The sequence below is a fragment of the Eutrema salsugineum genome, unplaced genomic scaffold, assembly GCF_000478725.1.
Source record: "Eutrema salsugineum unplaced genomic scaffold, Eutsalg1_0 scaffold_1, whole genome shotgun sequence".
In the NCBI taxonomy this organism is placed as follows: Eukaryota; Viridiplantae; Streptophyta; class Magnoliopsida; order Brassicales; family Brassicaceae; genus Eutrema; species Eutrema salsugineum.
In genome coordinates, this window is record NW_006256909.1 from 6,796,923 (window position 1) to 6,823,561 (window position 26,639).

The window sequence follows — 26,639 nt, forward strand, 5'->3', positions numbered from 1 at the left end:
TAAAACCAACTAGATAACTAATTAACTACATACACAACATCCTTGAACGAAAAATAGATAAACAGCCCAAACCAACTCTAAATTACTTTAATCTCAAGTTAATTATGATTTCACTTGTTAAGAGTCTTTAAGACCTAAAGCAGCTTAAAAGTCTTGATGTCATCAACCACGACCTTCTTGAACAGAGACACATCAGCTGATCCCAGCACAAGGTGATACCCACATGCCTTGAGATTCACCGCCTTGTCATAATCCGTCGCCATTCCGGCCAAGTAAGCTCCGACATTCACCAGATCAGAATCCAAAACCGCCATCTCCTCCGTCCTCATGGCGGACTTCACCTTCTTGTTCCCAGGGTCATGAAGAAGCCCCAAACTCGCGCTCAGATCCCTAGGCCCTATCATCACACAATCCATCTCATCAACGGCTACGATCTTATTTACGTTCTTCACACCTTCCTCCGATTCTAAATGCACACTTAATAATCAAAATAAACCATTCATGACAAATTGAAGAGATTCGAATAAACATTTTTTATTCTGGTAGGAATCTTTAGATTTTACATCTAAACATTTTCGCCCAATTCCGCTCAAGTTTATAAAGAATTTGACATGTCACGTGACTTTCACGTTTTCATCTTCCTCCTCTAATAAAGACTAATAAAGACTCTAAGCAGAGCTAGTTCTAAAATTTAAAAGACTATAAAAAAAAAGAGAAAAATGATAGTGAAAAAACTGGTCATGAGATTTTGCTCTCAAATTTTTGATAAAATAATAAATATGTGAAAGAATTAATCCTTTTAGATTTTATAAAGGGTGATTTGCATCAATATTACTTATGAGAGAACAAATTAATTGAATATTATAGAAAAGCGGTCAATTAAGTGCATAGCACAAATCAACAGAAAAAAGTATGTTGAAATGACATTGCACTCCTTGCTCCCTAAATTTAGACATCGCTTTTTCTGACTGAGGTTGGGACCACACCAACTTACTAAGACACAGACGTTACTTGCTTTTTAAAACAATAACAACGTAAACTTTATTGTTACTTTAGTAAGTTTTTAACGTTGTTGTCGTTTAGTATTACGTGTACAAATAGGTTAATTTGAGAGAACTCTAGTGGATCAGATAAATAGCCACTAACACAACACCCATAAACCAAATATTCAAGTTTCTGATTTTTAGCGTTATGGTTCGTATTTTCTCAAAAAATTATACATGGTGTCTTTTTACTCAAATCATTAAAATATGAGATACAACTATGGAATAATTAACTATTTTCATAAAAATATTTGCTCCGAGTATGCGGTTATGTAGTAGACGACTATTTAATAAAGAAGTTGCATCCGCCTCAGATGAAATAGACATTATGTACGATATTTTCTATGGTTGCACCAAGTTAAAAGTAAATAGACATATTCCAAGTAGTCACCTATCACTTCAACATAGACATTCTTTTCAATTCTATTTATTTTCTTTGTTGTGTTCATATATTTATAGTAGATGACTACTAATATGTGACTATGTTTAAAATGTAAGTGGTTGTTGTCGGCCACGATGAGTATGAAGTTTACAACATAAAATGGGAGATGTGTACATAACAAGTTATCGGTAACTTCTTCTTACAACATGAAAGACCATTCCACCTAGTACCAACTCATGTATGTTATGGTGTCTCAGAACTACTTCCTTCATTAATACGCTGACCAGATGGTCGACCAAAGCAAAAGAAAGATCTCATCTTAAGGGGAAATGAAGGTAACGTACTCAACTATTTAGTATTTGTAACATAGTCAGCTTTTTTATTATTAGTCATAGTTGACTATTTTGTGGTAGAAATGTGGTTGATCTAATTCGTTTGCTGACACAGAAGAAATTTGAGGAATGCGGCAAAACTTTGCAGCAGGTGTCTTGGGAGATGTCACAATGGTAAGTCTATAGCCATAGTTGACTATTTTCATAGAAAATCATTAGCGAAGAGTATGTGGATATGTAGTAGATAACTATTTTCATAAAAAATCTGCATCCCCATCAGACAAACATTCTCTCACTCCGAAAGTGTGAAACATTATGGACGATACTTTCTATAGTTGCACCAAGTTGAAAGTAAGTAGACATATACCAATTAGTCATCTATCACTTCAGTATAGACGTCCCTTTTAATTCTAATTCTTTTGTTTGTTGTGTTCAGACAATTAAAAATTTGTTAAGCCAATATAATATGTCCAATGCTATATGATGTTATAAATTCAAGATAATTTTAGGTTTCTGAAAGATAATGTTGACTTAAAAATGTATCAAAACTATTTCTAATGGTTTGAAATCCAAATATTTTCCATATTTTTTACAAATCATGAAAATTTTGAATTGTTTTCAGACATGATTTTGTACTAGAATTTTATTCCCTTTTTTGGAGATTTTAACATTTTATATCATGATAATTTTTTAAAAAACTTTTCATTGTAAAAAATATATCTATCAACGATTGAGTTCTATCGATAAAATGGATCATATTTGTTATAATCGTTGTTTAACTTCTTTTCAATATCAGTTGTATAGTTATCTTTTATATAAATGTATATGTTGAGTTATACATTGTTACATTAATTGTAAACTATGAACTCAAATAGAAATATGTGTTAATTGCTTTGTACGACTTCGTTCGTCTTTGTATTTTTATATTTTTGAAAGTCATATTTATTTATTTTTTATTATATTAGTTATTTTTTCAAAAAATTGGATAATTATATCTAAATATCATCACCTTTTGTTATATGTATGTTACTCGAAACCTAGTAATTAATAATAAAAATTATATTATAACATTAACACATTTAACGATCTACTAAGTTATATCAATAATGTATTGTATTCACGCTCAATACATTCAGCCTTTTTAGATAATAATATTAGGAAAATAATTGCATTCGAAAACATTTTTACCTTTAAACTTACTAACAACCTGTTGAATAAAGAGACGTTGCTTTTAAAAAAAAAAAAAATAAAGAGACCTTGCACTTAGTTTTTGTATGGGTCTACTACTTTTACGTCGGAGAGAATAGACCGTACGTGCCATAACAAAAAGTGAATCTTTCGCTTTTGTTGAGAATGCTCGGAAACTTACAAAGTGCCATAAGATTTCTATTTTATAGATTTGATTACACAATCATAATGCGACAACTGGCATTACTATCATACCTTAAAGCCGTTGTTGTGAAGAAGATGAATTGCTAGGTTTATGGAAGTCTTTATGACAGAAGGTGAACGTGACATTTGGGCTTTTCTTCAGTTGTGAGCTTCTGAATTTCTTGAAGGGGACGGGGCCAGTACTCTGCTTTGTTCTTCGTTGTTATGCTCTGCTTTCTGAGACAGAGGCAGCTTCTCTTTGTTTCCACTTACTCTCGAGGACCACTTCATATTTGCATCTCTGATTTTTAATCAAGTTAGAACTTGTTATGTTTGTCATCGGTGCATTTTCTCCCCCAAGTCAAGTTAAAAAGGCCTACACTATACTGTAATTGTAAATAATATCTTCTTAATTCTTATAATAATAAAACCAGACATTTTCAAGCCTGACAGATAAACCTAGACAAAAATGTTAAACCAAATAGATAAATCGTGACTAAATCCGGTATAACTTGTCAATTAAGAAAGCTTAATCAAGCCCCAGTCTTTGGAGGCGTCTTGCTACCGTCCATCACTGCTTTTGTAAAGATCGAAATGTCTAACCCCCGAGGACTATATCATAGAATTGGTTACTTGCGTTACAAATTAACCTCTAGTGTCCTGATAAATCAAACCAATCTTCATTAATCATTATCTAGTGATTTCCCAGTCATAATTAATAAACCAATCATAAATAAAACCAGAGGATAATGTCATACCAGCACAACTACAGTCCTACAGATTACATGAAAACTGAAAACAACAACGCTCATAACAGAATAACATAGAAGTAAAAGATCATATCTTAGGTTCACACATAATAATGTAGAGTCTTAGCATCCAAATTATTGCTTGATCAATCAATGAGATCGAAGGCCTTGATGTCATCGATCACTGCTTTGCAAAAGAGTGAAATGTCAGAACCGGAGAGCACCATATGGTACCCTCTGTTCTTGAGATCAATAGCTTTGTCTTGAGCCGTGGCCATTCCAGCAAGAAATGCTCCACCGTTTGCGGGATCCGAGTCAAGCACCGCCTTTTCCAACTGTGTTAGGACATCTTTGACCTTCCAGTTCCCTTGGTCATGGAGGAGCCCGATGCTAGCGCTCAGGTCCCTCGGTCCTGTGGTGATGCAGTCCATTCCATCAACCGCCATGATCTCGTTTATGTTCCTTAGCCCTTTCACGGTCTCCACCTATATTTAACGTAAGCAATATATAGCATTAGTCGTTTCATAACGTACCCTAAACCAAACTAAGAACAGCAATACCCTTGATCAAACTAATTATTACCTGGCACATTATGAGCCTGTTATCACGGTAATCTTCCAAATATCTCTTGTTGAATCCAAACTTGGAGTCTCTGACAAGAGTGTAGGCACATCCCCGAACGCCATGAGGCGGGTAAGAGCAGAAAGAGACAGCTTCAGCCGCTGCTTTTCCCGTTTCAACTTTGGGAAACATAATTCCATCTGGTCCCAGATCCAAAGCTTTCTTAGCGCACGCAGCAGAGATCTCCGGCAATCTAATAACCGTTTTGCCTCCGCAAACTTCCGTCGCCCCAATGCATGCTAGAGCAGCAGAAAAGTCAGCCGGCCCATGCTCAAGATCGACGACCACGAAGTCGTATCCCGCCAATGAAGCAATCTCCGCCAGAGTGGGTGAGGCCGAGAAGAGGAGCATCCCTTTGAGCTTCTCTCCATTCTTCAGACGAGTCTTCAAAGGTTCGGTTGAAGCCCGAACTGGTTTGTCGGATGCGCGGCAAAGAGTAACAACGGGAGGACACGTTGGAAGTGAGTTTGATCCCACCGAAAAGGGAGGGCAGGTTGGAAGCGCGTTTGAATCCACCGAAGTGTGAGGAAGGAGAACCAGACATTCTTTCGTTTTTGCACAAAGTTTTTGGGTTTAAAGACATTCTTCTTCGTAGTTCTCGACTGCTACATACTCTCCTTGTGAGAGTTTAAAGATATTCTTCTTCCTGTCAATTATCTTCATGCTTCCATTTGGTTGCCACTCACCAACATCACCTGATGAGATGGCGAGAAGAAGCAGAGTGTTAGAAGAATTCACGGAATCACAAAAGCCGATATTCTAACTAGTTCCAAAATAACTCTACCATAATATGTTTTCTTCTTCCTTAATTGAATACAGGTTCAGAGAAAGACATACCTGTGTGAAGCCATCCATCAATGAGAACCTCTTTTGTGAGGTCTTCACGTTTGTAGTATCCAGAGAAAAGGGTCTTTCCCCGAATGCAGATTTCACCACGTGGAGTACTCGCAAGAGCATCATATTCCATCTCGGGGACAGACTCAAGGCGTATATCAACGTTTGGCACTGGTGGACCAACTGTACCGAGCATGTCCAGTCGGTCTGGCAGCGAGACAAATGTTCCAGCACAGCTTTCGGTTAGACCTACAAAGGACCAATCATACAACAAGACAACAGTTAACTATTCACATTCTCTGTTAGTGCGAGATCAATATACTCTATTAACACTCTAGTACATACTTTGATATCCAAGCCTGCCTAAATCACCTTTATACACTGAATTAATAAGTTTACTCGACCTGAACAAGTTGCATTAACCCAAATAGAAACCCAACTCTAAAAACTAACTATCAAAATCAAGACCAAAACGTTTGTAACCAACCACTATTTGTTAGTTCATACTATACCACGACATTCGTACGAACCCAACCATTAAATTCATACAAGTTCGCAAAGAGCCATGGGGGGACTCAATTAAAAAATAGACCGCACTGAACAAATTAAAGAATTAAGTGATTGATGTGAGATAGTGACTTTAACGAATCTGGCTAGTTTAATCATTTCATTTGGATCTAAAGAGCTAAATGTTGTGAATGGGTACCGTATCCTTGAAGAACATGACAGCAAGCCACCACTCTTAGAAATGACTCTACGTGACTAGCGAGAGGAGCAGCTCCAGATAGAATAATCCTCACATTGCCCCCGAGCTCTTGTTTAACCTGAGTGAGATAACGATGGAATTAATTGCTATGAAGTTTAATCGCGAAGAGTGATAGACTCTTTAGATATTCTGTAAAAAATTAGTTCAATCAAGTAATTTACTACCTTGCTGAACACAAGTTTGTCAGATAATGGAGAGGCCTCCACATGAGACTGTCCCTTCTTCATATATCCAAATTTACTGAGGATGTTTGAGTGTGTTAGATCTAATAGCTTAAATATTAGTTAATCAGATAAGCAAAGTGCACTCTGACTTACTGGGAAAATGCAGAGTCAAACAAGAACTTTTTGAAGAACCCACCAGCAGCAAGCTTCTGCTGAAGACCTGTTATATATATATAAGGTCAACGTCATTAAAAACAGGAAGATTTTCAGAGAGAAAATGCCATGTATAAAATCGAATTGATCGTTAGAAGAAAAATTAGAGTATACAACAATCAGATGAAAGCTTTTCATAAATATTCTCACAGAATTGCTGATAATATTTACATACGGTATATCTCATCATCAGCTACTAATAGTTTCATGCAGGTGTGTAACGTGTACAAAGGTAAAACCTCAGATGCAGTTATTTGGAATAGATAGATGATACAAGAGCACAATTCACTAAAATGGGGAATTGAAGATTCATGGGCATATAATTTTTCAAACGTCTTCCCTGAGTATACTCTATCTAGGACACGAGGTACAGCGCAAAAAATAGTTGGTTTAAGCTCACCAAGGTCTTCTATCAACAATTTGACGTCCTGAGGAGACAAGCCAGAGAAGTTAAAGTAACAATTAAGAAATCCAAAAACAGGTTTAAATAAGAAGCTTTAAGCTGTACTGACCCCACGCCAGAAACCAATCGCAGCACCGTGTTGAATAAAACACTCCTCGATAACTCGGTCAAAGATGTGCGCAAGAGGAAGATAAGAAAGATACACATCTTTTACAGACAACTGTAGATTTGCACAGCCAAAAACAAAAAAACAAAATCGATTAAGACCAGAGCCAGGAACAGGAGAAGCTTAAGGATTGCATGAAAGCAAGAAGGAATCTCACGGCTTCGTTAGTGCTTTTCAGTAGACGGATAACTCCAGCAATTAGAGTAACAATGCTTTCATTAGAAATCATCACTCCCTTAGGGTCACCAGTGGTTCCACTAGTATACATGATCGTGCAAATGTCACTTTTCTTCTTGATGGGAAGATCATATTGCTTTCCTTCGCCCTGGAAGAAATATTCGCAGTGGAAAGTTAAAGCATGGTAAACATAGTTACTAGACCACTGGAACGAAATATAGCAAAATAAAATAGTGAACGATAGCAAATGATAGTTTCATACCAGCTTCAAAAATTCATCCCACGCATATATAACCAACCAAAAATTTTCAGCTTCTTCTTTTTGTTCAGGTTTGACACCACCAAAGCTCACAACAGCTGCATTTATAATCAAGCACAATTAAACATTAGCAACATATGTTAAAAGCCAAAAGGGCAGAACACAAATATATATGAATTACTCACTCTTCATGTACTTTGTCGAGTTTGGACATGTCTTAAACAGCTGGTAATCAAAAGAACAAAAAGGAAGAGATGAGAAAAAGTTCCACAATTTTTTTTTATAAAAAAAATGGTAACGGTCATCAATACATGAAAGTGATAGATAGAAATTTAACATTGAAGATATATTAATACTGTACCTCAGGGATCTTCTTCTCCTCCACAAAGACGACCGAAACCTCTGAATGGGTAATGATGAATTCCACAGCACCAGCGCCTAGTGTATCATATAAAGGGACACGATAGAGTCCATGTGCATTACATGCCTATATTAAAAGTGCATTGTCAGTCCCCTAACCAAAGTACACAACCAATGATATTATCACGAACCCGCCGAAAAATTACCTCCATGGTTATGATCCATTCAGGAGAATTGGCTCCATAGATACCACATTTTGCTTTCTAAACCCCCACAACATATCAGTAAACACAAAATTACGTCATATATGGAATAATCAATAGGAAAAGATGAAACTGAATAAACAGATATCAGGAACGTAAAGATGGATGTTAACCTCCTTAACTCCACAGCTTCGGAGAGAATTTCCGAGTTTTATATATGACAATGTCGTAGACTTTTTGGTATGTTTGCCAGATATACTTTCCCGGCTGAGAAGAATGAAATAAAAATGAGCAAATCTATAACAACTTTAAACGAAATCACCAAAAATCAAAATCCCAGGAAACAGACAACAATACCTTTCCGTCCACAATTTCACGTCGGCCCAGCATTGGATTATTTGGATATTTCTCAACAGATATGCTGCAAACAAAAGTAGAGTAGAAAAGAGAAGATGTCAATAAATCACTAAAAAAAAAAAAAAAAAAAGGAGATATCAACCAAATGCATGTAGTGTAAATTATTCACGTACCATTCATAAGTTTCAAATTTAACAAGGAAAAACCATTAACCACTAATTCACATTTCTATCGATTAGAGCTCTTTTGAATACGATCCCTATGAGAAGAAGTACAATACTAATACGTAGATCTTACGATCCGAAGAACTTAATAATACAAAAATCAAAGCCAAATAAACAGTAGATGAAGCTAAATCTTTTAATTCTTATTACTTAAAATATTCAAAAAATAAAAAATAAAAACGCAAGTCAGAACAAATTCCACGATCAGTCAACAGTCAAAAAAACATCTCAGCACGATTCGGGAAATGGACTCATGCAAAACAAACTCCGATCGACTAATCGTGAAACAGGAGCGAGAATCTCACCGGAAAACATCCCAACAACTATCCATTCCTTCGATCGGCTCGGGGAATCCGTCCTTGGCGAAGATACTGCGGTACACAGGCCCGACTGATGGTCTTCCATCGCTTCCTTCTTTCCCTTCTTCAACCTCGAAGATGTATTTCTTTTGCTGCGACGTGGACAGGTCCCTCCGTATGTAGTTCATTCCATCAACCACTGCCGAGAAGAAGAGCATCCCTTTGAGCTTCTCTCCATTCTTCAGACGAGTCTTCAAAGGTTCGGTTGAAGCCGAACTGGTTTGTCGGATGCGTGGCAAAGAGTAACAACGGGAGGACACGTTGGAAGTGAGTTTGGTTCCACCGAAAAGGGAGGGCAGGTTGGAAGCGAGTTTGAATCCACCGAAGAGTGAGGAAGGAGAACGAGACATTCTTTCGTTTTTGCACAAAGTTTTTGGGTTTAGAAAACGATATTATGTATGCTTTAGTACTGTGAAAAGTTTCATATATATGACTTGTGTTACCTTATATTTATATACTCCGTGAAATATTTAGCGCGTGACACACACAGCTCATTTATTCTCTCTCTTAAATTGTGGCTGAAATTTTTGACGTTAGAATTATTTATTTTTTAAATAAATTAAATTTTACGTACAAAACAAATAATGATTAAGAAAAAAAAGCAATGCAGAACGGTAAAAATTAATATCTGATATAGTAGATATAGTATAGGCCTATAGAAACAAACAGGAAGCTAAATTGGACCACTGCCTAGTATAGGAGCTGCTTTGAAAGCAAGGAGGACTAAAGACCCTTCATCGTTATCCTGGAGGACCACTTTACCTTTGCTTCGCTGATTTTCTTTTGATTTATCTAGGTTACAACTTGTTGTGTTCCTCGTTTAGTTTTCCAAAAAATGTCAAAAAATTGCTTGTCATCGGTGCACAAAGTCAAACTAAAATTAAACGATTTCTTTATGAATAATACTCCCTCTGTTCAGAATTATTTGATGTTTAAGGTTTTTGCACACAGTTTAAAGATTTATTTAATTTTTATTTTTCCTATACTAAAAATATTATTTATAATTCATTTAAATATCATTCAGCCAATAAGAAAACAATCTGCAGAATATAAAATGTCAAAAACTATAAAAATTCATTAAATTTTGCATTGAAAAGTGAGAACATCAAATAATTCTGAACAAAAAAAACCTTCTAAAACATCAAATAATTCTGAACAGATGGAGTAACTTCTTAGTTCTATATATATAGAACTAGACATAAATGTTAAACCAAATAGATAAACCTTGCCTATTATCTTGCTTATTAAGAAACCCTAATTAAGCCCCAATATTGTAGGCCTCGATACCGCGCGTCCATCGCTGCTTTTGTAAAGATCATCGTACATGTCTGATGAGTGATGACGCCTCGAGGACCATATCATAGAATAAAATTTACTCAATATGCATGCATGCAATATCCTTGAATCATTCAAGCCATATATTAGAACAGTAAAGCACGAAATAGTATCACTAATTTCTTGTAATCTGATTCTATGATTGAATATATTATAATATTGTTTTGGTCAAAAAGATATATATTAGAATTGTTTCATAGCGTGAGCACTCATCCAGTTGTTCTTGTTACTTGAAATCAGTTGAATACTTGGATTCATCAAATTAAAAAAAAAAAATGTGGTAGTTAGTAATCACATAACTATGTGCTTGAAAAATACTTAATTAAAAAAAAATACTTAGTGAAAAAAAAGAATAAAGTTATTCAATATACATGCATGCACCACCAACGTTCTTAAATCCAATTTATCCCTACTTAAAAGAATACCGCTAGGAAAAATCATGCAGGGATAAAGAAAAGATTAATTAATTAATTAAATCCATTATTAGTTATATATTGTGTGGATGTGATATACGTAATGACTTCATGGGAACCTTAGTCTTTAATACTTAGTCCATAGACAAACAGTATATATATGTAGTATATATTTAAGAATTTGGCTATACAGAGCCAATCGGATCATGTGAGTATGGAGGCCTAATATAGAATGCTTTGAAGACACTGAAGTCTCCAGAGACCCTTCGTCATTGTTCTCTAGGACCACGTTGCCTTTGCTTCTCGGAATTTTAATTAAGTTATAATTACTTGTTTAGGTTCTTCGTTTTATTTTCCAAAAATGTAAAACAAAACTGTTTGTCATCGGTGCACTTTCTCTCAAGTCAGTTTTTTTTTTTTGTTTTTTGGTATGATCAAGTCAAGTCAAGTAAATAACGCTTACTTTATAAATAATAACTTCTTAATTCTTATAAAACCAGACATTTTCAAACCTGACATATAAAACTAGACGTAAATGTTAAACCAATAGATAACTCGTGACTAAATCCGATATAACTTGTTTATTAAGAGAGCATAATTACTTAGTGAAAATCGAAAAAAAAAAAAATTAATTAAGCTGTTCAATATGCATGCATGCACCGCCATCGTCCTTATAATCCAAATTAACTTCATAGCAAAAAAAATATTATATAATTAATCCGACTTATAACAAAAAAAAATGCTATGAAAATTGATGCAGTCATAAAGAAAAGATTAATTATATCCATTTGTTAAATAATAATATGTGGATGTGAGATTCACATTGATGACATGGGAACCTTCTCTTCAATTCTTAGTCATAGACGCCTCTCTCTCCACGTTTTTTCTGGGTTCGCGTAATCGTATTAACGTCATATTGCAATATTAGTATATTACCAACCAAAAATCATATTTCTATACCGTCGGCGATGTGGCTGACTTACCGAAGAGCTCGGTTCGGTGAGCGATTTTCGGTTTCTCGATTTAGACCGGTTTTGCACAGCGTTCTTGGGTTTAGTTCCTAAACCAGACCCTTTCAGGGAGAATTTGGTATAGGTGTGGAACTATGCACTTGTATTCTTTTTTTAAAAGAGTTATATATATAAAAACCCTTTATCAAAAAAGAAAGACAAGAAGAATCCTGTAAAATAACTAATTTTAGCTTTTATCGGAAATAAACCCAAAAAAAAAAAAGGGTAATAACTGCTTCTATCCGTTTGCTTTATAGAGGTCGTTGTTTTGAATCTGCTCCGCTCTGTACATAGTAATAACTGGATAAAGAGAAAGGTAATAATACCCTCTTTATTAAAAAGGGTAAATAGAAGTATAAAGTTTTGGCTTTTTGTAATTTATTGTATCGTAAAATAAAAATAAAAATGATTGTATCGTACCAACTAAAAAGTAACATTTGTTTTGTTTCTTATAAAGAAAAAAGAATTGTAAAAAGGATAGAATTACACAATGCAAATTAGTTCATAATGCAAATTACGCAGGTCCGACCAACAAAACTAATGTGTCTTCTTTTTTTTTGTTGGCAAAAATGTGTCTTTTTAAGATATTTTTTCATTAAAAACTCGTTCTTTTATTATTCTATATACGACTTCGCTTCAACAGAATCTTTAGTTTGACTATCCGGCTGGATTTGAAGTTTCTGTTATGATATTAGTGTCTTAATGTCCAGTTGTCCACGATAATATGAAATGTGGATTTTCAGAAAGAAAAAAAAAAACTAACCAGTGCTGGATGACTTGAATTCAACAAGTACAAACTATTTTTATTGTGTTGTGTAATGTACGTAATAAGTTGTGGCCGATTTCAAAATTCTCTGGACATATACAATTAGGCAAAACATCGTTCTATTTAAATGCAAGTAATTTTTAAAAAATCATATTGTATTATCTTCCTATTCCCGTACGTAACAAATTTGTAGGATGACTGAATTCAAGATAAGAAGTTATCCCTCTATATGAATTATTCCAAAAAAAAAAAAACAAAACAAAACAAAAAGTTGTCCCTCCAGCGACCACGTACTATAAATCTCTTTTTTCGGACGTCCTACTCTAAATCAAATAAAAGAAATATCTGTGTAGATGTCTTATTTGCTTTAAGTTCAATTAAAGATATGCATCGAGCTCAAAGTTACTCTATATTATACTCACATGTCGTGATACAAACATGAAACATGTACGTGATTAAAGGTGAACATGCTTTTCCACAACACAGTTCAAAGTATATTCTAGACTAGTATATATCAAAATTCAAAGACAACCTTAAAGGTTGACATGCACAAACTCGTATAATATTTTTTACATCGCGATCATAACAGAAGGTCGACATTCGCATTGTATATATACACTTATCCGTATTTGACGTGTGAAATATGTATGATTCTATAGGACTATGATGTCTGTGTCGCATAGTTTTAGCCGATTTTATTGGACATTCTTGATTTACTTGTCATTTTCAGGATCAGAGCGTGTATTGATTAGTTTAGGGCCCGATCGAACTCTCTTTATCGCCACGTCAGCAATCTCTTTTAATAGAACAACTCAAAACATCTAACACTACTCACTCCACGTCCCCGCTGCCTTCTCAGTGATCACCAATGAAATTAACCAAAGACATATGTATAACGAAGAAATAAATTTATTCAACTACACTGTTTCTTAAAAATTAAGAAAAGTCAATGATAGCAGAACTACTCAAAGATTTAAGAAAGAGGGTAAGAGCATCTTTAATGCAGTTTTTATTGGGTTTTTAACAGAAATTTAATATTAAACAATTGAGGCTGCGTTTCTAGTTTGGCAGAAACGTCTCCTATTTGGGGACTTTTGAAGACGTTTCTTCAAACACGTGGAGAAATATTATTGGTTAAATTATTTGGGAAAACATTTTTTTTTCTATGTCAATTCATTTTCTAAAAGTTTCTCGATAGTTTTCATTTCTTCCACCTGCTCTCTTCTTCGACGAAATCGAGGAGAACACGATCTGTCTCCGGCAGCTTCTCCGACGGTCGGCAGTTCTCAGACGGTGGCTCAGTGGTCTGAAATCGACGATGTTTTCAGATAAGTTTTATGAACCCTAATCTCTGGATTTTCATCTGAAAATGGCGATCCTCGTTAAACCAAAACAGAAATAGTGATTGGTTTCTCGTTTGCGGATTACTGTTAAGTAGAGAATCCATCATTCCGTTGTCGTTCTGATTACACCAAATCAAAATCTCATGAATCAAATGCGAATTAGGGATTAGAAAGCTTCTGATTTAGGGATGGTTTGAATTGGAAGTTTCGACATGTTATTGGATCAAGTTTTTTTGCGTTTTCCTCTGTTTTCTTAGACTCCCGTGTGTTTCCAGAAGATTTGGATAGATAATTCGACGATCATTGTACATTGTTTGAGATCCTTTTGCTTAATTACATGTCAACTCAGGTTTAGCTATATAAAATGCATTGCAGGATAATCAGATTGATTTGCTGGTTTTTTTTTTTATAGAATGGAAGGTGACTCGAGGTATCGTCATTTTCAGATGGTGACAACGACAACATTGAGCGCCGTAGTGCAGGAGAGGTAGAATCTGAGCTCGTAAAAAGGAAAGCTAGCAGTGAAATCTGAGCGTCGTAGTGCATGGAGGTGCTTGTAACACCCAGCAAGAGAGATAACTTAAAGGGAAAATCAAGAACAGCAACAGTGAACGAGAAACATGGGATCAACGTAGCGAATGGAGTGGGAGATAAAGACTTGGGTCATATCGTGAAGACCATTATACGTTTAGAGCTAGGAGGTCACATAGACAAGAGTTTTAGGGAAAGGTTCTTGACATGGTATAGCTTAAGAGCTATTCACCGAGAAGTTAGAATCGTGAAGCTCTTTGTGGACACATTCATGGAGGATCTGTCTTCTTTGGGACAACAGCTTGTGGACACAGGAACAGAGTCTGGGTAAGAATTGCAGTACATATTACTACATGCGAAATGCAGCTTGAACCCTCATCCTTTTTGGCTCGTGTTTAAGACGGCATGAGAAAGACCTGTAAGAGAGGAGAAATTGATGAGGCAAATTGATTAATACGAAAACAAAACTGGATGCAAAGAGTCACGAGAAGACGTTGATGATTCACCTTCATTGCAGCGTAGACATGGAGCAACAAAATGCTGAGCCTGAGAAGTTGTTAAATTCCATTATCTACAAAAGACGTTGATGCTTTACCTTCATTGCAGCTTTAAAAGCTAATTCAGACATACTAGTACAACCTACACAAAACAGCTTGATGGGAAAAATTTGGATTAAAACATAATTTTTTTTTGAAACCCCAAAGGGTCTCTGCATTGGACCTTAAAAATTCTACCTCTTCTTAACTAAGTTTCTAATCCAATAATAATATTTAAAAAATCAATAAGAGACTCATATGCGTCTTTGCATTGAGGATGCTCTAATTGCCTTGGGGGAGTCACTATCCCACCTATGTTTTTTTTTGTTTTTTGTTTTTATTTTCTCCTTGCACTAAATGTAATACTCTACTTTATTCATAGACGAATATACTCTAAATTCTTTAACAAAAAAAAAAAATAATAATACTCTCTCCGTAGAATGATATATTAAGCATAGTATCTGGACGAACTAGCTGGAACTCACAATAGAAAACCTGGGGTTAGATAGTAAGTTTTATTTTCAAAAGAAAGTAGTTGACTCGCACACGACACGAGCGAGCAAAAATAAACTTAAAAGGTAATTAGAAATTAAAACGCCTTCGGTTTATTTGATCAAATTATTTATAATTCAAATATCGTAAACACAATCTAAAACCCAAAAAATTTGATCCCAATTTTAAATGGATTGATCAATTTGGTCTAATTATCCAAACCCAACCTAAAACTTAAAAACTCATCCAAGATTTAATTTGGTCTTCCTACTTTGGCGCATTAAGAAGATTATGTTTTAATTTTGTTCGACAACTAGATGTCTTTGGTCGTAGTCTAGATAAAACGCGGTTTTGATGAAAACTGCATTGTTTGCTTCTAGGCGATCACTTTGCAATTTCCGTCTTTATAGCCATGTAAGATTTGCCGCTTCTCTTTCGAGCTTTGAGAGAATGCTTCATGCGCTATATAATTACATTATCAGTATTCATACGTCCAGAAAAAAACACCGCTTGTTCTTTGGGGACAATGAGACTGAGATGCTTTTTAAGTCGCCTAACCAGAATTTTAGAGATCATATATCTTGTAGCTGACATTACATAAAGCAATGAGACATTGGCTCATCATCTTAGGATTCTTTATTTTGGGTATTAAGCAGATATTAGCATGATCAAGCGCTTCATCCAGATAGAAAAATTTCCTGACTTCCTGCACATCTAAGGATTTATGACCTCCCAAAATTGATGATAAAACACACCAGTATTACCATCTGGTCATCTGATCCCAATCGAAAATACTTCAGCTTTAATTTCATCAATAGTTAATCCTTAAGTCATTACCATTCATATCTTCTGTAACCTTTCCTCTGAAATTCCTGAAATACATATGATCTTGTAACTCTATCCTACATATTCAATAAATATTTTAATGATTTTGTTATACGTTGCAGTGTTACATTACATGATTACTAGTAGACTAGGTGATTACATGTTTAATGTGAAGGTCTTTATTTAGAAATAGTAATCAGTATGATCAACAATTAAAGGAAATTTTAAATGATGATTACGAAGTAAGGCGACCAAGTCTACATTATTACAACCTACGCTCAAGTTTTTCAGTGTATAAACTAAACTAAATAAAAAATCACAAAGAAACAGAAGAGAAGTAAGCTTCTTCTTTTTTTCGCTTTTCATTCTAGTTAGTTTAACTCTATGAAGAGACTCGCCTGAGGATGTAGACCTGCGTCTTTCAGAGACGTCAAGAGTTTATCTCTACTGTACACTATCCTCGGGAAGTTTGATATTAAGCTGTACTCTTCCGTTTCTAAAACCCCAAGCGAATCATGGTTGTGCTTTGAAATCTCCTACCTTTTCTTTCTCCATTTGGGAATCGCACCAAAACCTACACGAAGCAGAATTTAGTCAAATTCAGACAAGAACCGCACCTAGTGTTTATACGAGCTAAAACTAAGTTCCATGTCTTGTGAAATCAAAATCCCGGCGAGGTATTATTTTTTTTATCGAATGCAACGAAAAGATTGTAGACGCATCATACGATGATACGAATAACCTTTTTTAAGATAGAGTGCACAAAGAACTCACTTGTGTAATATCAGAGCCTTTGTCAGGTTCATCCCTAAGGGCAATTGCATTCTCTCCTCCCATTCTCACTCTAGCCGCTTCTCTCTCTGCAGCTTCTCGCTCTGCTCTCTCCCGAGCTTCTTCTTCCTCTTTGCGTTGCCTCTCAGCCTCAGCAGCTTCTCTCTCTAAACGCTCTTCCTCTTCCCGTCTCTGCCTCTCCCTTGCCTTAGAAACAGAACATACAGGAATTTAGAAACAAAGGCCAATAGTATCTTTCACCCTTTTGAGGTTCTTGGAAACTCAGAGAAATCAATACTTGATCGGCTTCAAGGGCTGCCCTGTAAGCTGCGTCTTGTTCTTCTCTCAGACGCATATTGTTTCTTCTTTCCTCTGCCTCAACCCTAGCCGTTACGAGAACATGTGAACTATCTTCTACCACTCTCTGGAGTAATGCAAGCATTTTCTCTGGAGTTCTTGGGCCCTCGACCTACCAACAACCAGAAAAAAAAAAAAAAAAAAAAAAAAGATACCAACAGCTAAGAAATAGGCCTCATCATCAAATCATACAATGCTAAGCTCAAATCAAATAGGCCTCGACTGTGATATTGGACCATTGATGAACACAGAACCTAACAATAATGCTACCCTCCACTCAAATCCCTTCAACAAGATAATAGAGGATTTAAGTCCAACGAGTTCTTGTAGGCAAATACCCAATTACCTGAGGGAACTATTCAGTTGCTGGATTCATCCCTATGTATTCAATCATTTCTAGAACTAGCTAAGGAAAAACATCATAAGAAGTGCCAGAAAATCTTGGGATCAGACAGAACAAAAGAACGTTCTTTTACCTGCAGAAGAAGAGCGATTCTCTGGTCAGCAGCTGGCATAACCACAGCGCAAAACGGGAACCTCGAAGCCTTCAAGCTATTGCTCATCTTAAAGCCCTCACTAGCCCGAATGCTACCTCCCCACGAAACGAAATTCTTGTTGACGAAAGCCGCGAATGCTTCGTTCCCTAGCGTCCTCTCGCAGAATCCAGGCGCGTCAGGATGATCTGGAGAGTGTAAGTAAACAAACAACAGTTTATACGAGCTCCTAGATCGCTGAAGCGCGTCCATGAACCCTTCCGATACAAAATTAGGCTTGATATCGGTAAAGTGATAATCCTCCACACAGCTCCCGGAGGTCCTCCCTCACCGCTAATTGTTCCTCCGGGATCGGGAGCCAGTTCATCACCGTCGACGATTCCGGCAGAAGGATAATCGGTCAATCCGTGGCCGGCAACGCCACCATGCGGAGATGGAAGCGCGATCGCCGCCGCAGGAAGATGAAGCGTCTTCGCGAGGCTCCGGAGATGTGAAGGAGGAGATGGAGATTTCGAGATCCCAGCCATGAGCCTGGAGGATCTCCTTACACAAATCGGCATCTTCAAGGCCTGTAATCGCCTGAAAGTAGGCCAATTTGTCGGCAACGTCAACCATAACCTTCTTCTTCCCAAAACCAACAAATGAAAGGATTTTCCCTCGCTTTTTCTTCTTCCCAAAAATGTTGGGATCTTATAAATTTTCACTCTTTATCTACAAACTGGAAAAGCTCTGTTGAAAAGGGGGTTTGATTTGTTTCAATGGCGAATGTCCTTAATTTACCGAAAATGTCCCTCAACTTTTATACATATAAACGAAAGAGCCCTACTATTTCGTAACAGCTTAAATGTGAAGTTTTGATCTTCAAAGCCCGGCCCAATAAGAAAATAAGTGCTGATGGAGTTGGGCTTTTAGTCGGAATCGACGGACATGAAAAGGATTATAGATAGATGTTTCGGTTCTGCTTGATTTGACTATCTTTCTCAATTTCTGTTTCATTGATTTTGTTTTCGTTGTAGGCTTGTAAACTATGCTTTCAAGCTTATACGTCAATATTCTGCGAACAAGATTTTTGAATGTTTGGTGCGTTCATAGTGATTATACCACAACCATATATATATATATCAGTCCAACACACACAAAGAAGACGTTCGAAAGTCTCTTTCCAACGCCTTATATGCGTAGATCGTATTCGTATCAGATCTTCTTTTTGTGTACCTGATTAATCTTATAGAATGTATTTTATTGTGTCGTATTTTGATATATATTTTATAGTACTCTTAAAGATGTGCGTTTTTAAAAAAAAAATTGGGCAGAAAATGAATGTTTTCCGACAGAAAGATATCGGTCTAGAATTTTTTTGATTAACCTTCAACTAGGAAAACGAAAAATATGTTATTAATCTTCGTAGTCAGCAACATATTTGAACTAACCAGAAAAGAAAAAAAAAACATATTTTAAAGAATACTGATATTCTGCAGTTTACGACATAACTTTTCTTTCTGTGATTTTAAAACCAGGATGGTGTATGGTATCCTCTTGACTTAATTTTGTAACTTTAAGCATAATATTAATAATAACTCCAATCTCAAAATTGAAGGAAAGACGTCTAAGATCTGTTTTCTAAGAATGTAAAATGGATTTATCTGTTTGTATTTTGAAATCATACGTGGTCATAACTAAGAACATACTCTCAAAATTTACAAATAAAAGAAATGAAAATTCATATACAATATTGTTTTTAGCAAACTCATATTAGAGGAATGAAAGGATGAATGTATCTTTCGTATTGCCTCATTGCATATGCATATCATAAAGAAGAAGGACGTCACGTTTTTGAATCGTGATTCTAAATTAAAAATGTACCATTAGAAGTTTTGCAATAGGTTCGCTACATCAAATTCGTGGATACGCCAATAGATCGACGTTTAACAATAGATCGATCTGTCAAAAGTTGATATATACATGTAGAAATGAGTCATGCAACAATAAAGTGGACACAAACACAAGTCATGCAACAATGAAGTGGACACAAACGCAATGCTATTTTGAACATGAAAAAACGCAAGGTTTCATCAACTACACTACCTCAAACTTTTTTACGTTATTGTGACTTTTGATAGAAATCTAGTTCTTTATGACTTCAAGAGTTGTAGAATACGGAAAAAAGCCAGATATATGGTAAAGGTAAAAAAAAATAGAATGGATTCCATTGGAATTCTAGAAAACAAATTTTTTCTGCGGTTCTTTGTAATTGATCGTGTAACTATCAATCATGTTATCATCTTAAATTATTACATTTTTTATTATTATTATCGTATCGATATAGATGGTAGCTTGGAAAAACTACCAATTTGTCTTCGATCCCTTTGTCTCACCAAACCATATATATATACTAAAAATAAAGAGTTGAATAACATTGCAGTACAAGTCTTCTACTTAGAAATTCAAAATCTTTTTCCATCAGACATACATTCTTAGTTACCAAAATATTCTTAGCTATTATTATCCCATGATGTGAAACTATATAATTCCTTTTAATACCTGATGTAGTATGTACATTACATGTCATGGTCCATCCTATCATCCTATAAAAGTATAAATTATATATAATACTCCACTTGCCGAACAACTTGATTTCTACTTTCGAAATCAATGTAGACTTACAAAATCTACAATTGATAATAAACTTTCATTTAGTTGACATATACACAATTCTCAAAAAGAAAAAAACATGAAAAACATATAAACTGTGCTTAAACTTAATGATGTACTAAAATCATGACATAAACACAATTGCATTAGTCGTGGTTAAAACCTCTCTCACTAATTCTTAAGTAATGCTAAGAACATATAAAAAAGGCCTAACAGGTTAGCTCTTCAAAATTTATATAACTTTAGAGAAAAAAAGAACATTTAGACAAAATTTAAATAAGAACAACATTAAAATGTTTGAGAAGGATTAATCATGATAAAGATTCGAATAATTTTACCGGCGTGGATTTATTCGAAGTTGCTGAGCTACAAGATTGAGAGATAACTTAACTTTTTTTTTTTAAAAGAGAGATAACTTAACTTGACGTCTATATAATTTAATTTTTAAAATGTTCCACCCCACACTAGAACTTATCCGTAAGATCACATCCATGTCTTCAACACGAACACATCGAATTTAAAAACTTAGTGTGGAAGTATGTTCTTGAGGTCGAGTCATTGCCACTTTCAGACAAAATTATTTAACGTTGGTCGGATTCTTTTTCTCTTTCATTATATAGTGGCCACCACAAAACACCAGTACACCACCCAAGTCCTTTGACCTCGATGTCTTTGTTGTTCGACACCATAATCTTGTAAAAAATATTTTTAATTAACTTGAAAATTTTTGTTTTACGCTAAACAGAAATTTTACGAGATTGTAATAAAATTCTTAGAATCGTTTCTTTTGACAGTAAAATTAAAAGCAATTTGAACAAGTAGTATGTGCGTTGAGTATCAGCGGTTATAAAAAAAGAATACTACCAAAAAAAAAAAAAAAAACAAAAGAGCAAGGGTCAAGATCTAGATTGATGAAGTTGAAACCATAGTGGTGTGTATAATTTCAAACACACAGATTTCAAGGAGAATGTTTCTGTAGGCCCCACCTTCCTCAATCCTTAGACTTGTGACATCTCTCTCACATTATTCTTCCCTCTCTTTATTTTTAATTTTTAATTTTATTTATCGCCTCTTCAGTCTACACATCGTAAACCAAACACAACTTTATTTCACTTTAAATTGTTTTCCTAACCAAAACAAATCTAGAACAAGTCTATGAAATCAACATTTTCCAAACTCACTCACTCATGCTATACATAAAATCCTAATGTATCGATTTGATTAGGTACATTTCCTTGTTATTGTAAACGAACCCAATCACTTGTTTTTGTGATCAGAAACGAGCCCAACAATTAAATTTAGATGGAAAATGGTTTTATTAATTAATTGGGATGGTAGGGTTTTCACCAGTCTTTGGCAATAAATAATGTATTTAGTGGGGATCATGTGAAAGTCATCAGAGCTTACCTGTCTCTTTTGATTAATTCCTCTTAATATTTTTTTTCTAAACGTTCCTGTTCTTTAACACAACAACATCCATGCGTTGCGTGGCCAAAACAAACAAAGATATAGTAGTATCACTATCATCCTATGCTTTTTTTGTGTGAAAAGGATTATCATACTATGGTGTTGCCGATAATTAGTTACACTTACACACTATATATACAAAACATTTCGCATTCATTTGTATATAACGTCTTCTATTATTAGTGGAAACTAAATAAGACATGAAAAATAATTTCGACAAGAGAAGGAACATCAAAAGACCAACCAATGTATCATTTATATCCTGTGTTAGCGAGCCATAACAAAATTTAAAACAAATTAAAGTCATTCAATATGCATGCACCCCCCTCCCCCCCCCCCCAACCCAAATAATATCCGTAAATCCAAATAAACCCCAAAATTAAAACACACAAAAACCCACCAATAAGAACATTGAAAGTGAATTTTAGGACCGATTGATTAATTAAATAAATAAATAGCAATAATTAACCATTAATGATAGTACTATCTTCATCATCAAACTGAGAAAAGTTAGCACCATGATCCTCCACTCAACATCCCTGTCCAATACCCAGGAGAAGAAGCAGCTGCATCACCACCACTTGCTCGCTTCTGATGATCATTAATGTCGACATTAATTGTTGCTGATGAAGAAGAAACTGGCAATTTCAAATCCTCAAATGGAAACAAGTGTCTTCCATTCACAGCATCACCACCTTCTCCTCCTTCTCTTCCTTGAAATCCTCCATGGAATTCATTATTATGATGATGATCTAATGAAAACCCTAGGAGTGTTGTGTTTGTGTTGCAAGGCTTGTAATGATCTTGCATTGAAAACCCTCCAGATGTTGGATCTTGATTATGAACTGGAAATCCCATGAATGAAGAATTTAAAGAATTCCCATTGTTATTACTGTTTCTTATGAGATCCAGAGAAGAAGTTGCCATAGCTGACGTGGCAGAACATGAAGAACTAAGCAATGGATTGTTATTGATAGCGTTCTTGTTGTTGTTGTTGTTGCTCCCAATGTTGTGGATGAGGTCAGTGAAGTTGGTCCTGACCAACCCATGTGACGGAAAACCTAAATTGAGATCTTGTTGAGTCGTGTCAAGGAATTTAGGGTTTTGACCGGTCAACCCTTGTTGAGACATGCTCATGAGGTGGTGATGGTGATGATCAGAGAGATGCTTCTTTGTCGCTGGTTGTGTAGTATCCGAGTGATTGTTGCTAATATCAGAAGAAGAAGAGATTGAAGTAGAGTGAGATCTCTTGTTCTTTCTTGAGCCACCACCAACAGGGATGTTCCTAAGCGAACCGCCTTCGGTCCAATACCTTCTACAACCTTTGCAGAAGAATCTTGGCTGCGTCAAGCTATAATTGTTGTAGTAACAAAACTTTGTGTTGATTGAGTTACATCTTGGGCAGTTTATAGCTTGGTCCTTTTCTGGCCTTGCCTTCCTATCAGCTCCACCAGCCGTCCCAACCGCTGCTGGCTGCTGCGGCTGAGGCGGTTGCGGCTTTGGGCATGTGTTTGTTACTATTTCTTCCAAGGGCTTCACTACAATCTCCTGATCATCAAAATCACAAAAATAAGCAACTCTTCTAACCATCAGCACAAAAATCTAGACTTATATATACGTATATGTAAAGACATAATTAACATATATGTGTTTAATTATGAACAAATAAATGGTATTTCATCAAGATAAAAATGATTGGAAAATTTGAAAAAGGTTTATACTAAAAACATAAAAGAAAAAAGCAAATTAATAAAGGGTAAAGTGAAAAACCGTATAGATAATATATATAAAACGGTTGAAGAGAAGAGAATATCACAACAAGGCGATCCAAAAACATTTAACTCAAGTTAAGATCAAGTACTGAGCCAAAGATGTATCAAATGACCTAAACTACATCATCATATATATGCATATATTGAATTGTAAAAATATAGGTATATAATTAAACATGTATATATATGATTGTCTATACCTGTGGCCATTGAGCCGTATCCATAGATGAACGTCCTCAGATTAGCAGAAACAAAACTTGATCTTTCCCTTTCTTAATTTAATTCTAGATTGGGAAGACAAAAAGCTATGTTTTTTTTTTTGTTGGTTGAAGAGAAAGGAAATTTTGATGGCTGAGAAATCTTTTTTGAATGAGGAAACTTCTTTGTAAGCTTGTCTGATCACATTTGCTTTATGGAAGAGAGAGACAGAGAGAGAGAGGGAGAGAGCGCAAATTGTAAAATATAAGATTATTGAAACATTCCGAGTGGGAATCTTTGTCGTACTGAAAATAAACAAATACAACATACGCGTCGGTATATAATATATGCATGTATGTATGGGCTTATATTATATATATATAATATATTATATACATATACATTTTTCTTTTATCACATGGACTCTCAACATTAACAACATTTATAAAAAATTTATCCCAATAATAACATTTAAACACTCATCGTTAAATTTAACAGTCGATTATTGTTCATAGAGAGACGTACTTTCGAAAACAGACAAGAAACTGCTGGCGCTATATGTGTTTAGCTTTGAATTTTGCGTTGGAAATTTCTCTAATTGTTAAGGTTTTATTATTCTATATTACAATATAAGTAATCGTCTAAGCTATTTATGTATAATCGATAAAAAAATTGAGTTTTGGTAAGTTGATTATTGTATTGTAAGCCGACAAAAAAAATTATTGTATTGTAACATGTTATTACTTTCTAAATTACATGATTAACTGATTTTATATTTTTATAATTAGTGATATAAATTACTTAATCCATTCGCAATGGATTTTAGCTTTTTTTTTTTTTTAACTGCAGCTGGAGCTTTAATGCGTTAACTCAGAAAACAAGTTACATGTGTAAATCTTATTCGTCATATACTAAATATGTGTTTCTTATTTTGGAAATATTTTGACTGTGTGTTGTGATTTTAATACAACATCAACAATCATTTTCTAATTGTTTAATTAGTATTTTTAACTTGTTCTTTGTCAATTCAAGTGAATTTTCAAAATTTGAAAATCCGAGTCGGATTGAATTTTGGTCATTAGTTAGGTATTGGATATTTAAGTCTTAACGTCCACAACGATTTCAATTATGCTCTTTAAATTGTACATCAAAATTTCCTGATTTGATTTGAATGCCTGAGCTTAAAAGTAGATAGTTCTCTTCTTTTGTTTCAAAAGTCGACTGCTCTTTCATAGTAAAATGACGGAAAGTGGGTTCTTTACCCAAAATTTAGTTATTATGGTTTTTAGAAAGTTATCGGGCAATAGTTCTGCAATATTTTGATTAAAATATAACCAGTAGGCAGTAGATATACTTTTTCTTCAAATATATATATATATATAAATATATAAACTATACACATATTAGTTAAATAATTATCGATTTAATTCAAAATTATTTATATAAAATAAATTTATTGATATGTTAAGAGACAAGTTTTAATGATCATGGGTATGTTGTTATTGTTACGCGTGAAATATATCTTATAATTAGACTACTCATCCATACAACTAACACTATGTTAGTGCATGTACAAAATCTGCTTGTTACTGTATAGCATTACATAGCAATATAGCATATTACTTTACAAGTAGAATGCATCCGCACAACTATATTATACTACATCATTACATAATTGAACGTAAAATCAAGACTTTATGCACGGAGATATTTGTGTCATTCTTTTTTAACTATCTTGTTAGAAGTTTATATTTCTTTATAAAAAATATCATCGAGTGAAAGAAATTAAAGATGTCCAAAAGCTATATAAAATATGAACTGTATACTAGCATATTTGTACGGATGAATTAAATTCAAGTACTTAACAAGTTGACCATCCATTGACGAATCGACCTTTTTTATTCTCTCTTATATGGTCTACCTTTTTTATTCTTAAAAATCAAATAAAAACAAAATGAATATATATCATATAAGTTTTTTTCAACATATATTTGGCACTTGTCTACACGTACAAATATTATGTGTGAAATGTTAAGAAGAGAAAACCAAACATACCGCATAAAGGTCCACATGCCCCAGAGAAGAAAAAAAAAAAACTCATCTGTTATTCAAACACTTATCCGTCTTTCACGTGTGTCTTAAGATTCCAATTAGGCTATAATTACCTGTATCGCACGAATTTAAACTGATTTTTCATTTGAGCGGTCACGATCTACTCAGTATTTCCAAGGACGTTTAATCATGACGGTGTGTTCGATTGATTAGTCTGGGGCCTCAGATTTAACATGGCCTATGTGTCATCGCCACGTGTGCTATCTTAGTGTACAAAACAGCTCAGGAACACCTAATTTCCTTTTATTTTCACGTGCCACGCTCCCTTATTAGTTATCTACTTATCACCAATGAAGTTACCATATAATAAGATTAAAGAAAAATTAATATCCAGCACAGAACGCATGAAAAAAAAAGGTTCAAGTAAATCTTGTTCATTATATTAGTGTTAATATTAAATTTTAGATAGCTAAATACTTAAATTCATAATTTCATATGCAATGTATGCTCCAAAGTCCAAATTAAGATAAGATTTTCGGTAAACTAGATTAATCTTCATTTTCTCAAAGCAGTAAGCCAGTGATCATATCCGGGTATGAGATAATGACAAGTGTCGTAATTTGAGTTGACATAGGAGATTAA

The 26,639-nt window shown here is 34.7% G+C and overlaps 2 protein-coding genes and 2 pseudogenes across 2 annotated transcripts; all 4 read right to left on the reverse strand.

Moving 5' to 3' along the window:
• Window positions 1–70: 70 nt before the first annotated feature.
• Window positions 71–5,042, reverse strand: LOC18030700 (2-keto-3-deoxy-L-rhamnonate aldolase). The gene is made up of 4 exons (XM_024148736.1): window positions 4,976–5,042; window positions 4,460–4,908; window positions 3,803–3,806; window positions 71–466 (listed from the first exon to the last, which is right to left on the reverse strand). Exons 1-4 carry the CDS (start codon window positions 5,040–5,042, stop codon window positions 135–137), a joined length of 852 nt encoding a protein of 283 aa, XP_024004504.1. The 3' UTR covers window positions 71–134.
• Window positions 5,043–5,057: 15 nt separating this feature from the next.
• LOC18030701 lies at window positions 5,058–9,333 on the reverse strand (annotated as a pseudogene).
• Window positions 9,334–16,444: 7,111 nt separating this feature from the next.
• On the reverse strand, window positions 16,445–18,416 carry LOC18030702 (annotated as a pseudogene).
• Window positions 18,417–22,333: 3,917 nt separating this feature from the next.
• Window positions 22,334–24,157, reverse strand: LOC18030703 (dof zinc finger protein DOF4.6). The gene is made up of 2 exons (XM_006413417.2): window positions 23,948–24,157; window positions 22,334–23,523 (listed from the first exon to the last, which is right to left on the reverse strand). Exons 1-2 carry the CDS (start codon window positions 23,969–23,971, stop codon window positions 22,486–22,488), a joined length of 1,062 nt encoding a protein of 353 aa, XP_006413480.1. The 5' UTR covers window positions 23,972–24,157; the 3' UTR covers window positions 22,334–22,485.
• Window positions 24,158–26,639: the final 2,482 nt, after the last annotated feature.

Excerpts from the sequence above, each read along its gene's own strand:
- LOC18030703 (XM_006413417.2), bottom strand. The coding sequence starts at position 23,971 with ATGGATACGGCTCAATGGCCACAG. Across the intron at positions 23,524-23,947 it reads ATACGGCTCAATGGCCACAG|GAGATTGTAGTGAAGCCCTT; the intron begins GTATAGACAATC and ends TTTGATGATCAG.
- LOC18030700 (XM_024148736.1), bottom strand. The coding sequence starts at position 5,042 with ATGTCTGGTTCTCCTTCCTCACACTTCGGTGGATTCAAACGCGCTTCC. Across the intron at positions 4,909-4,975 it reads CAACCTGCCCTCCCTTTTCG|TTCGGGCTTCAACCGAACCT; the intron begins GTGGGATCAAAC and ends CCGACAAACCAG.